The 17024-nt window shown below is 36.8% G+C and overlaps 1 protein-coding gene across 1 annotated transcript in view; it reads left to right on the plus strand.

The window, feature by feature from the left end:
* LOC124722223 (nose resistant to fluoxetine protein 6-like) overlaps positions 1–17024 on the plus strand; it is a 157313-nt gene that overhangs the window by 129907 nt on the left and 10382 nt on the right. The window contains exons 12-14 of the mRNA XM_047247417.1: positions 75–204; positions 2445–2619; positions 11358–11500. Of these exons, the coding sequence (XP_047103373.1) occupies positions 75–204; positions 2445–2619; positions 11358–11500 (448 nt within the window). The remainder of the gene's footprint in view (positions 1–74; positions 205–2444; positions 2620–11357; positions 11501–17024) is intronic.

Below are 17024 nucleotides of genomic sequence, written 5' to 3' on the forward strand. Positions count from 1 at the left end.
TAATATAACAAATGATATAATTTTTTTCTGTGCCTGGTTAGTAACATTTATATTTCTGTTATGTTTTCCCCCAGCATTCAAGAACCATTTGCTCTGTTTGATCAACTTTATGACAAACCATGGACAAGGATTGGCCCATATCTAGTTGGAATGGCAACAGGATGGATTCTACTCAAAACAAAATGTGTCATCAGGATACCTTTGGTACGTAGGAGACAAAAATATTCATTTACCTTTATTTCTGTAACATAATCAGAAATAGCTCAAGTTGCACTACTTCGGTAACATATTCAGAAACATCTGAATTTACACCCTATAAGCAACATTCAAAAATGCAAATTGTTAATGATTTAAAATCTGCATAATAAGCATATGATCTACTTTATTCGTAGGGAATTACCATACATCAACAGATTTTCCCAGAATTGGAAAGTAAAATGTAATCTACATTTAAATTAACAACTCCATGGATGGCGAAAGGTATTATGAATATATCTTCAGAAATAGTTAGCCTCTCTTCATCACCTAAGCAAAGGACTTGTACACATGAAGAGTAAGATTCAAATCCTCATCCAGACATCCTTATGGAGGTCTCACATAATTTCAGATGCAGGTGAATGCCCAGATTATTGTTCTACAATGTCATGACTGGTTCCCTTACTCACCTGAGCTAACACTCCACCTTTGATGGATTCAATGTTGATGACATGTCATTGAGTGAGCTTCCTTGGCTCCATTGACAGTTTGTTACACTTAAATGTCACAACAGTCTTTTTTATATCTACAGTGAAAATTTTCCTGTAAATAATGCCTTGTAAACAAAATGTTACAAAGCATGTTTCCATTGGAATTCAGATACACTCCTGCAGTTTCAAATTCACATGACAGAAGAAAATAATCATAATCATTTGACATCATTATCATTTTCAGATGGCTGGCTTTGTCTCACTGCTGTCTTAAATTTTGAAAGTACGAACCTGTACTACAATACAAAAACAGCCCTAATACTCTGAAAGCTTTTCTTACTTTTGGACTCAGTAAAGCAAGTAAGGGAAAACTGAAGTCTGGAGCTCTTCTTCTTCTGGGTGAGAACAGCTTCAGCACAAGGTCATTGGAGATGCCTGGCATAAATAGCCTGAGAAGCAGATAATATAAACTGAGACAACATTTTGCACCACATACACTGCTGGTATTAAAATTGCAACACTGTGAAATGGTCATCCTAAAAGGGTCAAATTGGTGTGAAGTATAAGGGACAGTCAAATGAAACTGAGACACAAGGGAAAAATTAAATACACTGTTTATTATTCCAAAAGTAATTGTCATAACTATTAATACATTTATTCCATTGTGAGACAAGACAGTCAGTGCCTTAATGGAAAAATGTTTGTGATTGCCAGTGGAACCGTAATTGTACCCACGTGTGCACATCTTCAGCTGAAGCAAATCAACAGCCATGAATGTCTTTCTCTAGGACTTCAAAAATATAGAAATCACATGGAGAGAGATCAGCACTTGATGGGGGATGTATAATTACTTCTCAGCAAAACTTCTGTATCATAGTGGAAGCAACCTTGGCAACTTATGAGTTGCTTGACAGGTCATCAATCACAATAAATGAGCCTTTAGATTTCCTCATAAACTGTAAATATGATTTCTCTGTAGAAAAGAGTACTCTTCAGTTCAAAAGGGCAAAATTCAAAGATGCTGAAAAATAATGTATTGGACTACCAGTGACTTAGTCATCTTTGCGCCTTAATTGTATGCAGTATCTTGGTAAAGATCACACCTGTAACAAACATTAAGAAACAATTGGAACCTATTTTGTTTTATGAAATACTCAGTAACTGGGTCAGATATATCTACAGTCAGAATTTGACACAAAGTGACTCTGTACCATTTTTTTCCACAAAAACAATGCACTCAGTGTAATGCGATATTATGAATGGAATGCACACTTCTGCTTGTATGCAAAATCAATACAATATTATATGGATGTATAATATTCAGGGAAATTGACCATCATTAGTGCAAAAGATCAATGTTCCAAAAGTTTAAGGATTATTTTCTTTTTGCTCCTGGCTTCTACAGCTAACAGATATCATAGATTTACAATATATTGTATTCAAAATCACAAATCCAACAAATTTTTTTATTGTTCACTTTTCAGTAAAGTTTCTCATGTTTTCCAATATCTATCAGTATTTAAATTCTTTCAGATCTGAAATACTCTTTTTTTTCATAAATTAGTAATACCATTTCCTCTCTTGGCAGTGAGTGCTGTCTGTGTAAGATTTGGTTTATCAAAATAAAATAAAAAAATAAAAAAAATGCATAGCTTGTCTGAACCTTATGCTGTCACAATCCAGTACATATTCCAGTTTACAAAATGAAGTTAAATTCATAGCTACGCTACATATAACTGAATCTTTTTCACTTTTCAGGTGTGTGTTTTCATGGGATGGGTTGCATCACTGCTTTGCCTTATCAGTTTAGTGTATGGGCTTCCACTATCCAAGCTGGAAGTCTATGCATCAGCTTCTTATGTATCTCTTGGACACACTGCCTGGTGTCTAGCTCTTGCATGGATCACAATAGCCTGTTGTGCTGGCTATGGAGGTAAGCTGGACACTGAATGTTTTAAACATATTTGCTAGTCATAAAGGAAATTTTTACCAGAGAATATGATAGATTATATGATAGACATAGCCATCTATATAATTGCCTAAGACATGACATGGGCCAATAGTTGTAACAGAGCCTTTCTGTGAAAAGGGAACACTTCCCTTTCTGTATGTATTCTCTTATATATTCTACAAAAAAATCTTCTGAATAATTCAATGCATATCCTTAAAAATGTTTGGCAATTATTGGTAGAATTATGCAGAGCCTAAGCACACTTGTGAGCAGTTGTTAGCATGCGGCATATGCTTTCACCCTGATAACACAAATGACACAATATGTCATAGACTTTGCAAGCAATTGCCATCCATGACTCATGGAACTTGGTCAGAGCTGAATCTAAGGCATGCACATCTCATTTAGATATATTCCATATTATGTGCTCAGCAGGACTGAGGCATAATGAATTGTAGGGTCACACCACCATCTTCTTGTCTGTGGAGCATTCCTCAAAACATTCTGACAGAATTCAGTGGTATCAGGGTGATGTATTGTCTTCCTGAAGTTGCAAGTTCTCGAAAGTGTATTTTGCACACAAGCAAATGGATGCACATGATCTGACAGTCGATTCTTGCATTGTTTGCCGATGTGACTGGTGGCTGATGTGTTACGGTACATTTCATCCCACATAAATACTGCCCCCCCCCCCCCCCATGATACTCATCTACCTGAATGATGTCCTGCAGGATAGTGGGATGGACCATCTCCTGTGGTTTTTATGCACGTATGTCCCAGAGTGGTGGTACAATTGTAGAGTGATTGTTTGTGTGTTCCACAGAGCAGATGTGGTTCCAGATTGTATTACTTCTCCCTGGTATTATTTTCCAACATTCAGCTGGCTTGTCATTGCTGCACAGTGAACCATCTATCTTCTGTTGCAGTTTGCGATAGAGATAGCAATCCCTATCATCAACATGTTGTCCACAGTCATTGACCGTGCCTCAGAAGGTTTTCCCCAAATTGAGGTACAATACTTACAGCACATGGCTAACACAATGGCATGTGAAATGCCCAATGCTTTAATGAACTTATAAACAGAACATTCCATGTCTAGAGCACTTATGACCCAATCCACTCATACTGCATGTCTTGCCCAGTCTCCATTCATCTGTCATGTTCATGGCCACCTCCAAGTCTGAAGAAATCTCTATGATGTGACATGACAAACTACTCCATTTGGCATAGCAACAACAGTGTAGCTATCTATAATTCACTTTGGACATTACTGAACTTAAATGCCTCTGTCCTGTTATTCAACAGATGAACAAATAAATTCTGGTCCAGGTTTACAAAAAAGGCAACACTGCCAATATTTAAACTGTAGTCAAATGTTTAATTTCACATACTCACACACAGTGATCAGTTTTCATCTCATATTGTCAATACATTCTCAGAAAATAAGGTCAGTTACTTACATAGACTCTATGGATCTGATCTATTTACATGTGTGACACTATTAACCAACAGTTCTTTCAAACGAAATTACATAACTAGCTGCAACTTGAATGCTTAACAAAGACTCAATTTGACAGTAACTTAGCAGCGACTGTTCAGAGAACAAGACTCAAGACAAGGATACTATTGACAGGATTATACTGTGGGTTAACACTGATTGACTCAGGTGCTGTCCATCGTGTTTATTTGGAGACTCACGTTGGAATGTTTTTACAAAATGTTAAAATACAAATCAATTTGATACTTATTAATGACATGAAAGATAAGGATTGTAGGTACACATGTATTCACTTGGCAATGATTATTATTATTATTATTATTACTATTATTATTTTGCTAATTATTACTTGCATATTCTTTTAATGGCATTAAATTTGGGTTCTACTTTTATAAGTAGATTTCCAGGTGTACACATTTATCCCACATTTCCTAATAAAGCCCAATCAGATCAATCTAGGAACCAAAATTCATGCTTTACATATTTCTTTAATTTACACATTTTTCCAGTAATAGTAAACATTTCTAGAAAAAGAAAATTTAGGGCTACAATTGTAATGTTGGATTTTTGAAAGGGTTTCTTTGTCTTTGTACTATTTGGACAATCTATGTTTCATATGATAACATCCTCTTTGAGTGGAAATATTGCCTAAACTACCAAATTTTGAAAGAAGACATAATTTTTCTTTTATAGAAGAAGAATGGAATTTGAAACAGAAGTATTCAACCCTGGGAAAAAGAAAGAGAGAGAGAGAGAGAGAGAGAACCATTTATTAGTGAAGTCAGATTTTTAAATTCACCTAGTTTTGCTGACTTTTTCGAATAGTTTCTTAAATAAAATATCCCTTTACAGAATATTTATCTCTTGGCCATTAATCAATACAAACTGTCCTCTGAACAATAAGGATTTGAAGGATACTGTTTGTAAAAGAATCTGGTCTTTTGTGTAAATACCCTATATAGGGCAGATAAGAAAACAAAAGAAAAAGAAATAGTTTTCTTGTTTGGTGAGACATAAGAGCAAGTGGAGCTATTTTGTTTTGTTTCATTTCAAGTTTCTGCTCATTACGTGTACACTACAGGTCATTATAATTAAATCTGTACATGATTAGGGGTTCATATGGTGCACAATTTAGTACAATAGGCTACTAATTATGGCAGAGACAACAACACTAACCTGGCTGGACATAGATTTGAAGTGATTTTGGATGAAAGACATAGGTACATCAATCCATGCTGCTTTAGCTCTGTGCTAAGGCTCATCAATCACAATGACTGGTAGTAATGGTTTGCTAGTGTCTTGACAACTCAAGATCAGGTGTTTTCAGAAGGAGACAGGTCTGAAGAACATATTGGCCACAGCAACAACAGAGCATATTTTATATTATGGTAGGACATGACAACACTTGGAGCATGCAATCTTGCATTATTTTACCGAAAGATTATGTCACAGAGACCTCAAAAATGATTACAGCCACTGACATGAAAATTCATAAATGTAACACCCACTCTCCAAACACAATCTAGAAGAACTGGAACTGATTGTGACATTGATGCTTGGTGCACCTCTTTGATGTCGTGTTAAGGGAAGCTACAACACTGGTCACTGTTTACTCAGTCTCTATGTAGAGAGCTGGTATTGTAGTTGTGATTGGTATTTTGCAGTAACAACATAATAAAAAGTATCTGTTAAACTGAAAAATGAATGGAGCTTGGTTTCTGAATAGGCACTGATGTGCAAAGGAAAGCATTGGAAGAATCTGTTGACATTTATATATCATTAATAATGTCAAATAATGTGAGTGTTACATAAAATCTGACTTCTGCATATCTTCAGTGCTGTAACTTGATTACTTTAAATAAGTATTGTAAACTGATTTTCCATATGATGATGCTTGGGTACAGTACCCAAAGTAATTTTGTATGTTCCTCACCGTGTTTCAGATTTACATGTTTTGTTACAAGTTTGTTGCAACTTCTTAAATGAAAGTATGTTTAAGACTTTTTGACCTTTCCACATCTATGGGGACCATTTCACTTACAATCTGTGGAAGGGACACCAGCAAATCACTTTATTGCTAATACCAGGAAATTTTCATTCTTTCAAAATTAAAAATGAAGAAAAAATTATCTTATGGTGAGCATACTTAAAGGAGTATATTTATGTAATTATGAGTGTTGTTAGTTGTCAATAATCAAGGAAAACCTGGAAGACCCTGAGAAGTTGTTAAGTCACCTAATCAGAAAGGTTCTTCTTGCAAGACACATATTGGCTCATTCTATGCCAAGTATGAATGTTTTGTCTTTATTGAAGATTTCTAAATCAAGTGTGAGTAAAGGTTAGTCTCTTGTTACTGCCTATCAACGTTGATGAGAAGACAGAAAAAGGGAAGGAAAGCCAGGCTCCATCTGCCACTTGTGACACATCAGGATAGTAGCAAGTTACATAGCTAACTTTTTTGTTTGCTTTTGCAGTTTAATTCTCAAGTTACCAGTAGTAAGATGGATAAGGTGCATGCATGCTGTGTGCAAATGCTGGAGGAGTTAGTAACAGTTCATGAACAGTTGAAAATAGTATCGGCCATGATCAGCCATCTGCAGGCTGCTGCCTTGGGGTGTAGTGTTGATGCTGAATCTGGAATGTTGCATGAGACACCTCAGGTATCATTTTTTTTACCCATGGGCTCTGCTAATGAGGAACCTTAAATGTACCTGATAGGAGAGATTTGCCTCCACCATAGGGTGAGTAGTGGGTTTTAATACGTTCATGTCACTTGAGGTGAAGAGTCAATGTGGAGACTGACCATCTGGCCTCGCCAGTTGACCCAGTGAGTGGACAGGTGGTCACTCCTTCAGCAGGGTCTGAACAGGCACACAGGGGAGGGGTTTACTAGTTATCAGGAGGTCCAATGTTAGGCACGTTATGGAACTCCTAGGAAAATAGCATCCAGAGCTGAAAAGAAATCCAATTTGCACTCAGTATGTCTGCTGGGTGGAGGGTGGCTCATTTGAGATGTGAGAGTTACCAAGTACACAGGATGTGATCATCTGCAGGTTGTGGTTGTGGCTCATGTCAGCACCAATAATGCCAATCACTCAAGTTCGAAGGCCTTGCTCAATACATACAGGTGCTCACAATCTGTAGTATCATACCAAGATTTGATCAGGGACCTTTTCTGACCTTTTTCTTGGAGTTGTGTGAAGAGTTTCAACCAGAGGCTCAATTGATTCTGCTATGGTCTTGGCTGCAGATTCCTGGACCTGCATTATGAAGTGGAGAACTGTAGAATTCCCTTTGACAGTTCAGAAGTGCACTACACGCAGGAAGCAGATACTTGGGTGCTGTCATGCACATGGGAGTTTTTTAGGCTAGGCAATAGTTGGAGGTCCTCTTATGAATGCTCACCAAGTGATATGTAGAGATCAAAATCAGATTGTATACAAAGTAGAGGCATATCAACTGTCAAAATATTAACAGTAAATTGCTGAAGCATTCATAGCAAAGTTCCTGAATTACTGCCGTCCAGGAAAGTTACTGCACTCAAATTATTCTCAGAACCAAGATCTAGATGAAACTTGAAATAGAAAGATCTTAAATATTCAACAAGGCATGGAATATATATATTGGGAACACAGGTTCACTGCAGTTGACAAAAATATTGTCTTTACTGAGACTGAAATTGAGTCTGTGAAGTTATTTTGATATAAATAACCAGCCTAGATGAACTCAGGTTAATCATCAGATGCTTTTACTGACCACCTAATTCTGCTGTGAGAGTTGTCATTTAAATGAAGCTTACATTCAGTAGTGCAGAAATACCCCAATCATGCAATATTAGTTTGGGCTGACTTTAACCTGCCGAGTATAGACTTGTACATCTATGGATTCATTGCAGGTGCTATTAATGGACAGTCTTGTGAAGTAGGCCTGAACACAGTTTCCAAAAACTGTCTTCAGCAGTTAGTTTGACAACCCACACAAAATGGAAATATTTTAAACCTTGTAGCTACAAAGAGACCTGACCTTATTGACAATTTCAGTACAGAAATAGGAATTAGTGATCATAATATCATCACAGTGATGATGCTTACTAAATTTAACAAATTCATCAAAAAGCCTTGTAGAGTACTTAGGCTGGGAAGAGTAGTAAGCAGCTGTTAACATCCTACTTAGACACTGAGTGGAAACAATTTAATTCCACTACAGAGGACATGGAGGAATTATGGTCAAGTTTAAACTGATTGTAAATCACACTCTGGAGAAGTATGAGCTGATCAAGTGGATTAAGGACAGGAAAGATACATTGCAGTTCAATAACAAAATTCAGAAATTCCCAGGAAGCAGAAACTGTTACACTCTCAGTTCAAAAATTAAAGTGGAAATGTCGATAGGCAAAAGTTAGTAGGAATTCATGCCTCTGTAAAAAGATCAATCCATAAAGTATACAACAACTTCTGCCATCATACCTTAGCAAAAGATCTTGCTGAGTATCTGAGAAAATTTTGGTCCTACGTAAAATCACAGAGCAGGTCAAAGTTTGCTATCCAGTCACTCATCAACTAGTCTGGTGTGGCTATATGGAACAGCAAAATGAAAAATGAAGTTTTAAATTTCACATTTAAAAAAATTATTCATCCAGGAGGATTGTACAGATATACCATCACACAGACTCTGATACTGAGGAAACAGAAATAACTATCCCTGGCACTGAGAAGCAACTGAAACAGTTGAAAACAAGTAAGTCTCCAGATCTGGACAGAATACCAGTTTGGTTTTACAGAGAGTACTCTATGGCATTGACCCCTCACTTAGCTTGCATTTATAGTGAATCTCTCACCCAGTGCAAAGTCTGAAGTGGCTTTAAAAGTGCAGGTGACTTCTGTAAATAAGAAGAGTAAAAGAGCAAATCCACGAAATTACAGGCTCATGTCATTAACATCAGTATGTTGCAGAATTTGTGAACATAAACATATTTCAAATACAATAAATTTCCTTGAGACAGAAAATTTTCTGTCTACTGATATCAGCATGGATTTAGAAATCATCATCCTTGCAAAATTCAGCTTCAGCTTTTCTTGCACAATATCCCGCAAACCATGGATGAGGGGTAGCATGCAGATTCCATATTCCTAGATTTCTGGAAAGTGTTTGATGTGGTGTCTCTATGCAGACTTTTAATGAACATCTGAGCACATGGAATACATTCCAAGATATGTGAATGTTTCAAAGACTTTTTACATAATAGGACCCTTTATATTGTCTTCAATAGCAAGTGTTCATCAGAGCCAAGCATGCCATCAGCAGTGCTCCAGGGAAATGTGGTAAGACTACACTTATTCTCTACATTCATAAATGATCTGATGAATGGGGTGAGCAGCAATCTGTGACTATTTGTTGATGATGCTGTAGTATGTGGGAAAGTATCATCATTAGATGACTGTAAAAGGATACAGGTCAACTTAGACAGAATTCTATTTGGTGTGATGAACAGTAGCTTGCTCTAAATGTAGAAAAATGTTAGTTAACGCAGATGAGTAATTTAGTGTTTGTGGCCAAGGTGTCCTACATGTGACAAATGAAATGCACAGGTAGCAGTAACAATTGTTTGTGTGTTACTAAGAAATGGAACTCAGTACAAAGTTTCTGGAATGAGTGTCCACACGACTTGATTACAAACTGAAAAGTCAATACTTTATGTTGCCTGGAAGGTACCCACAGTTATGATGTCCATGAAAGCCATAGTCAGTGGTGGGTTGATTGGGTGGTGGTGGACAATTAGCAATAAGGTCCAACAAGGCTCTGGGTTTGTAGATGGTTCAGACAGGACAAGTTATTTCATGTAGAAAAGTTGTGCCTGTGCCACATAATGGTGAGGCTGGCACCTCACAATACCATGGAGGCTGTGTGAGGCTTGCTTGAAATGGCCTGTCAAGTTGTGTTGATGTCTTCTGTGTACATGTGGTCTCCTGGGGTATTGCTACTAACACCAGGGCTGCATTTACCCCCAGCACATGCCTGCAAGAGTGGTGGCTGCCTGGTGAGATTGGAGCCCACCATATACAATACATAGGAAAAACAATCCTGTAATGCTGCTTGACACCATCACCTAGAATAAATATCTAAACATAATGTTGCAAAGTCGTATGAAATGGATTGAACACATAAGGTTGGTAATAGGGATGACAAATGGCCAACTTCAGTTTATTGGGAGAGTTTTAGAAAAGAGCACCTCATCTACAAAGAGACCACATATAAAACACTTGTGTTAACCATTTTTGAGTACTGCTCAAGTGTTTGGGATCTCACCAGGATGGGTTAAACAAAGACATTGAAGCAATTCAGAGGTGTACTGCTAGATTTGTTAATGGTAGATTTGACCAATATGTGAATATTAAGGAGATGCATCATGAACTCAAATGGGAATCCCTCGAGGGAAGACTACATTCTTTTTGTGAAACACTGCTGATAAAGTTTATAAAACATTCATTTGCAGCTGACTACAGATCAAATCTGCTGCCACCAATGTACATTTTGAATAAGGACTGCGAATATAGGAGAAATTAGGTAAGAGAAATTAGAGCTCATTTAGACCCATATAGATAGTTGTTTTTTTCCATTGCTACATTTTTGAGTGAAACATAAAAGGGAAATGACTAGTAGTTACATGGTACCTCCTGCCTTACACCATATGGTGGCCTGTGGAGTATGTATGTAGATGTAGATGTAGATATCAGCATCCATCTAATGGATGAATCATCATCAACTGCATCACTTACCCTCACTGCTCTAGGTACTGGGATTTAAACCAGGAGACTTGTTCAGTGCTTGTTGACAAGAAACCATATCTTTTACTCTAGCTGGTCCAATGCTGATGGTGGAGATCTTTTACAGTATTGAAATTTTAACCAGCTACCACCAGCTAAAGCATCACCACACTAGCTTGTGTAATTGTTTAGGACTGGAAACTTTTTTCCCCTTAAAGTTATATGCCCTTTTAAATTCTTATTTTAAACATTATTCTTCCTTTAAAATAGCCAACAAATCAGATGGTATCTATAAAGTTTATCATAATATCAATACTAAAAAATTTTTGGACATACATTTGTATTACAGTTATGTTTCAGTGTATGATTTTTCTTCCTAAAAATATAATACATTGTACTGTACAAACATTATCTTTGTTGTAGTTGCAGTAATCATACATCAAATGTTTAAACCACAGGTGCTGTGAATTCACTCCTGTCATTTCGTGCACTGTATCCACTCAGCAGATTGACGTATTGTGCATACCTGGTGCATCCACTGATAATGTTCCTGACAAGCTTCCAGATGGATGGTCCTTTGCATATTCATAATGGCCTTGTGGTAAGTAGAAGAGGGACATTGTGTAAAACAGAACTGATTATGTTTTATTAATAATTTATCTTGATTTCACTGTAGCTGCATGGTGAAACATTACTATATATGCTGAAGCACCAAAGAAACTGGTATACGTATGTGTGTTCAAATACAGAGATATGTAAACAAACAGAATATGGTACTGTGGTCATCAACCCCTATATAAGACAAAAAGTGTCTGTTGCAGTTGTTAGATCAGTTACTGCTGCTACAATGGCAGGTTACCAAGATTTAAGTGAGTTTGAATGTGGTGATATAATCAGTGCATGAGTGATGGGACTCAGCATCTCCACGGTAGCAATGAAGTGGGGATTTTCCAGTGCAACCCTTGCACGAGTGTATCATGAATATCAGGAATCTGATAAAAAATCAAATTTCCAACATTACTGTGGCTGGAAAAAGATCCTGCAAGAAAGGGACCAACATCGACTGAAGAGAATCGTTCAATGTGACAGAAGTGCAGCCTTTCTGCAGATTGCTGCAGATTTCAATGCTAGGCCATCAACAAGTGTCAGTGTGTGAATCATTCAACAAAATATCATCAATGTGGGCTTTTGGAGCCAAAGGCCTACTTGAGTACCCTTGCTTTATGCCTCGCCTGGGCCTCTTGACACTGAAATTGGACTGTTGGTGACTGGAAACATGTTACCTGGTTGGACGAGTTTCATTTCAAATTGTATTGAGCAGATGGATGTGTATGGGTATGGAGACAACCTCATGAATCCATGGACCCTGCATGTCATCAGAGGACTATTCAAGTTGGTGGAGGCTCTGTTATGGCATGGGATGTGTGCAATTGGAGTAATATGGGACCCCTGATATGTCTAGATACAACTCTGATAAGTGACATGTACGTAAGCATTCTGTCTGATCACCTGCATCCATTCATGTCTGTTGTGCAGTCTGACAGACTTGGGCAATTCCAGTAGGACAATGTGACAACCCACACATCCAGAATTGTTACACAATGGCTCCAGGAATACTCTTCTGAGTTTAAATGCTTCCACTGGGCACCGAACTCCCCAGACATGAACATTATTGAGTATATCTGGGATTCTTTGGCTCTTCAGTGTAGAAAAACACACTTAATTGCCACTTGCAACCTAGGCTAGTAACTGGAAATCTATGTCACAGAAGTAAATAATTAATGAAACAAGTGGCAAATAAGTGTATTTTTCCCACAGTTCATTAAATTATATTTCATTTGCTTATTTTATTTGGTAACTTACACAGTGTAGTCAGTACAAACACAAAAAAGAATTTTGTATCCAACAGGATGTAAAATTATTTATCAAATTCAAGAATTTACCTACCTTGTTTTGCTCCTATAGAGAAAACAAACCCTACTTTACAAAATATACTGACATTACAATATAGGAACATGCACTATCATTGCCACTGTTAGTATTTGTTTAATTTAATTTAATTCAGTTCACTTCAAATAGGTCATAAGAGAAGGTGTTCTCAACAAAGAATATTTAGGACTTCACAAAGCTTTACTAAGCACAGTCCTATTGGAGGTGGAATGTCTGTCTTCTTTTGACCTCAGAAATATCTTACCCAGCCTGTTACAGCAGTACTTACTGTTTAACATGGACTCTGGAACTGCAGTATGGCTTGGTAATTTTATATCAGTAAATCTTTACCATTGATGCAAGCCATGATAAGCGGGAAGAAAAATTTCTAGGATTGACTGAGGACCCAACATCAGAATGTGTTACATATGTTATCTGACACCCACTTAGCCAAGGAGTTGCACTAAGTAGTTAAAAACTTGTGTAACAGAAATCTTTGGTTGCATACAGCTTAAAAAGAAAACTGCTTAAACTTATGTACACTCTTTTTTTTTCAGTTCATTCAGATTTTAATATTTTAATACTGCTAGCTATGCAAGAAATTGTAATAAGAATCACATAGTTTTAGGCTGATAACTGATTACTTAAGACAAAATCAAAGTGTGTGATATTATGCAATCAAACACAGTTTCCTAAGGATATGTATCTCTTATGTCATTTTCACTGTTGTCTGCATTTGTTAGCAGATTATCACAATTTTCTTTTTGTACTAAGGATAGTGCAATGCTAAAATCCTATTTTTGCAAGCAGCTAGTTTCAAATACTAGTCCACCTACTTAAAAGTAGGTTATTTACATAAATCATTATTGATGGATGTTAAAAGCTTATTTCCCATTAAGGTAAGGGGGTGAGTTAGGAGGTAAAGCTTTTCACATCACAGAGAACTCAATCGCTTGCAATATAAATGTTTTATGAACATATAGTTCCTGAGATGGTGGAAAGCCAGCACTTTAGTCCCACCAGAGTACTATGGATGTTTTAGTGACCACTCTTCAGAATACCATGAATTTTAACAAAAGTGTTATTTTAGCAAAAAGAATCGAACTTAAGCTCCGCTTACACACTTACATTCAGTTCCAGCACCATACCATATCATAATATACCATACAATACCATATCAAAGCATGTTTTGTTGTTTTTAGGGTGTGACCTTATGCTCCCAATTTTAGGAAGTAAAACAATAGAAAATCTAGAATGGAATAACAACAATATGAATTATGATAGATTGCTACTCATTGCATGGAGGAGGAATTGAGCTACAGACAAACACATTTAAAAGTAGATTTTTGGATATTATTCACCAGTCTTTGATAAGGTGAAGAAACACTCAGACACACATTGATACACACACAACTCTTTCTCTCTCTCTCTCTCTCTCTCTCTCTCTCTCTCTCTCACACACACACACACACACACACACACACACACACACACACACACAAACACACAGCTGTTGTTGTTTCTAGTTACTGTGGCAATGTGTGAGAGTTGTGAGATTTTCTCTCTCTCTCTCTCTCTGTGTGTGTGTGTGTGTGTGTGTGTGTGTGTGTGTGTGTGTGTGTGTGTGAGTTTTGCTTCTTCTTGTAATGAAGGATAGCTGAATAATATGCAATAGTCTACTTTTAAATGTGGTAAGTAGCAATCTATCCTAATTTGTATTGTTATTCAAAACTATGGAGTGTTTGATATGTTGATGGTATGAACACATTGCTGTATATGGCAAGAGCTAAGCAACCAGTCGTAAATGTGATAAAACTGTGCACAATGTATTAAAATCACATTAATCTCCACAAGCTTATTTAGAAAATCCTGGGAATAATATAGTATGGAGCTTTACCTGCCAATCACCTGTTGATGAGGAAAAAGTACAATTTATGGAAGTCATCAAATGAATCCACTGTTCCAAAGCTAAAATATTTATCAGCCTACCTAACTATTTATCTACCACCATCATCTAATAATTTTCTGAATGTACATCTAGTGAACAGCAGAATCTGGAGCAAACACAAACTGCAACTAATGTATCTGCAAAGATAAAAGTTAGTTACAGATAAGCAACAGACACTGAGCATACCCATATTTATTTTGACTATATACAATTCGGAAAAAAGTTTCAAATTATAAAATTTTTGTGATAAAAACAACCAGTTAAAAATTTGTAGAATCTGGGTAAAATCCATAACACAATACCACATTAGCCCTGCCTGATGCATCTGATTGATCTTCCAAGAGAGTAACAGGATTTTGAGGTCTGCCAGCCACAAATCAAAAGTCCTCCATCCACTGTAGGCTCCCCTACTTGATGTAAGGAAAAGGTAAAAGACAAAGCAACAACTCAATGACAAAACTGTCTAAGCTAAAGAGCTTCATGAAAGGATTCAAAGTCCATACTGGTATGGAGTAACAAACTTTCAGCACAGCTCTGTGTGTTTATACACAAGAGACATTTTGTGATGTATGAAGCCATTGTGTTATGATGTTATGAGGCTGCAGCATTTTCTGCCAGGATGTCTCATTGTAGTAGGACCAACAATGAAGTTATCATCTTTGTAATTAGCATATGGGACTTCACACATCTGTAACATTGCAGATTCTATTACTTTTTTACTTGTTTCCTTTTTTAACAATCAAAGAACCTCTTCATAGAGACCATTTCTCCTTTTAGGGAATTTTAACATTAACATTAACATTGACATTAACAGAATGCTATATTATTTCACTTTCACTTACCTCATCTGACAAGCTGTTGACAGTCACAGGCTGCTGGAGGAATTATGTTTCCTGAATACTGATGATAACATGCACTTCAGTGCTAAAGCAAAATCGTTCTTAATCATTGTCCTTGTGCACTGTTCCCTTGCCCACTCAGATTCAGGTTAGCAGGAAGCAGTTTAGTGGTTGATGACTTAATCAGGTTACCTGTATCAAAGGCTTCTGGGCTCCAAGAATAAACACATGACAAATAAACTAAGAAAGAAAGAAGAGATTGTGGCAAATGTTCATCAGTTGTTAAACTGGTTCTAAAGTGGAATGGTAACACACCAGTGTAAATTCCAGTAAATGTGCAAGATCAACAGTAACTGTTACAACTGTAGAATGCGTGTCTCCAAACTGCATCCAGAAACATCACCTGAAACACAAGAAACTTTAGTTGCATCCAGTATGGGTTTAGAAGATATCATTCTTCCCTCAGCAACCTGAACTTGCTAGAGATGGCTATAAAATAGGATTTTCTATTCAATTTTATGAAGCTCTGTGATGCTATTTGGAATCATGAAATCATCAGAGAACTTCAAAGAATATGTTTCCAGCAATGTCTTCTATCTCCATATAATCCGCCCTTCCATTTAAAGTCTTGATATAATTGTCAAACCTGTTACACTGTCATTTCAAGTGTCACTACATTCACATCAGCTTTTAAAGTAATGTTCTGTACAGAATATTCTGTACAGCTGTATCCATTACTTGCTCTTTGTAGGTGCCTTCATCTGTCCATCTTAGCTCATGATTTATGAACTAAAGAGGGTTAGATATATCACTGGCTTTGGATTTCCTTTTAAAAAGTTGTGTATGTGAACAGTTATAATTCTCATCATGTTTTTAACATACCTGAACTTTGTGTTTTAACTTTATCAGGATACAGAATTAGCTACATCCCAGACTACATTTTTAAATCAATGCTTTTCTCAATATGTTAAGGGGTCTTTGAAGTCCACACAATGACATGAGGCAATGCAATAAAGTGTTGTGAGAATGTGCACAGTTCTATCTTCATTCATCATTAGTTACAACAATGTGAACCCTGCAACCCAGTCTACAGGGGCAGCTCAGATGGATGGTATTGTCATACGACAATTATTGGAAAATGCAGTGATGCTGGCTGTCTCCATATCTGCAGGCTCCTCCAGGTATTTTGCCTGAAAAACAACTCCTCCACTGTAGCTATGAAATAGATTTATTGAGGTGGCAGCTGCCTACGAAGAGAAACATGCTGTGTATACCGCTAAGTATATTCTGAAACAAACTCTTCAAAAGCATACATTGTGAACATCCCTTTACAGCAATAGTTTATGTAATATTACAACAGAGTTCTTCTTCAGTGTCAAAATTCGGAGCCTCCATTCACCACAGCTTTA

Source organism: Schistocerca piceifrons, chromosome X (assembly GCF_021461385.2).
Source record: "Schistocerca piceifrons isolate TAMUIC-IGC-003096 chromosome X, iqSchPice1.1, whole genome shotgun sequence".
Lineage (NCBI taxonomy): Eukaryota > Metazoa > Arthropoda > Insecta > Orthoptera > Acrididae > Schistocerca > Schistocerca piceifrons.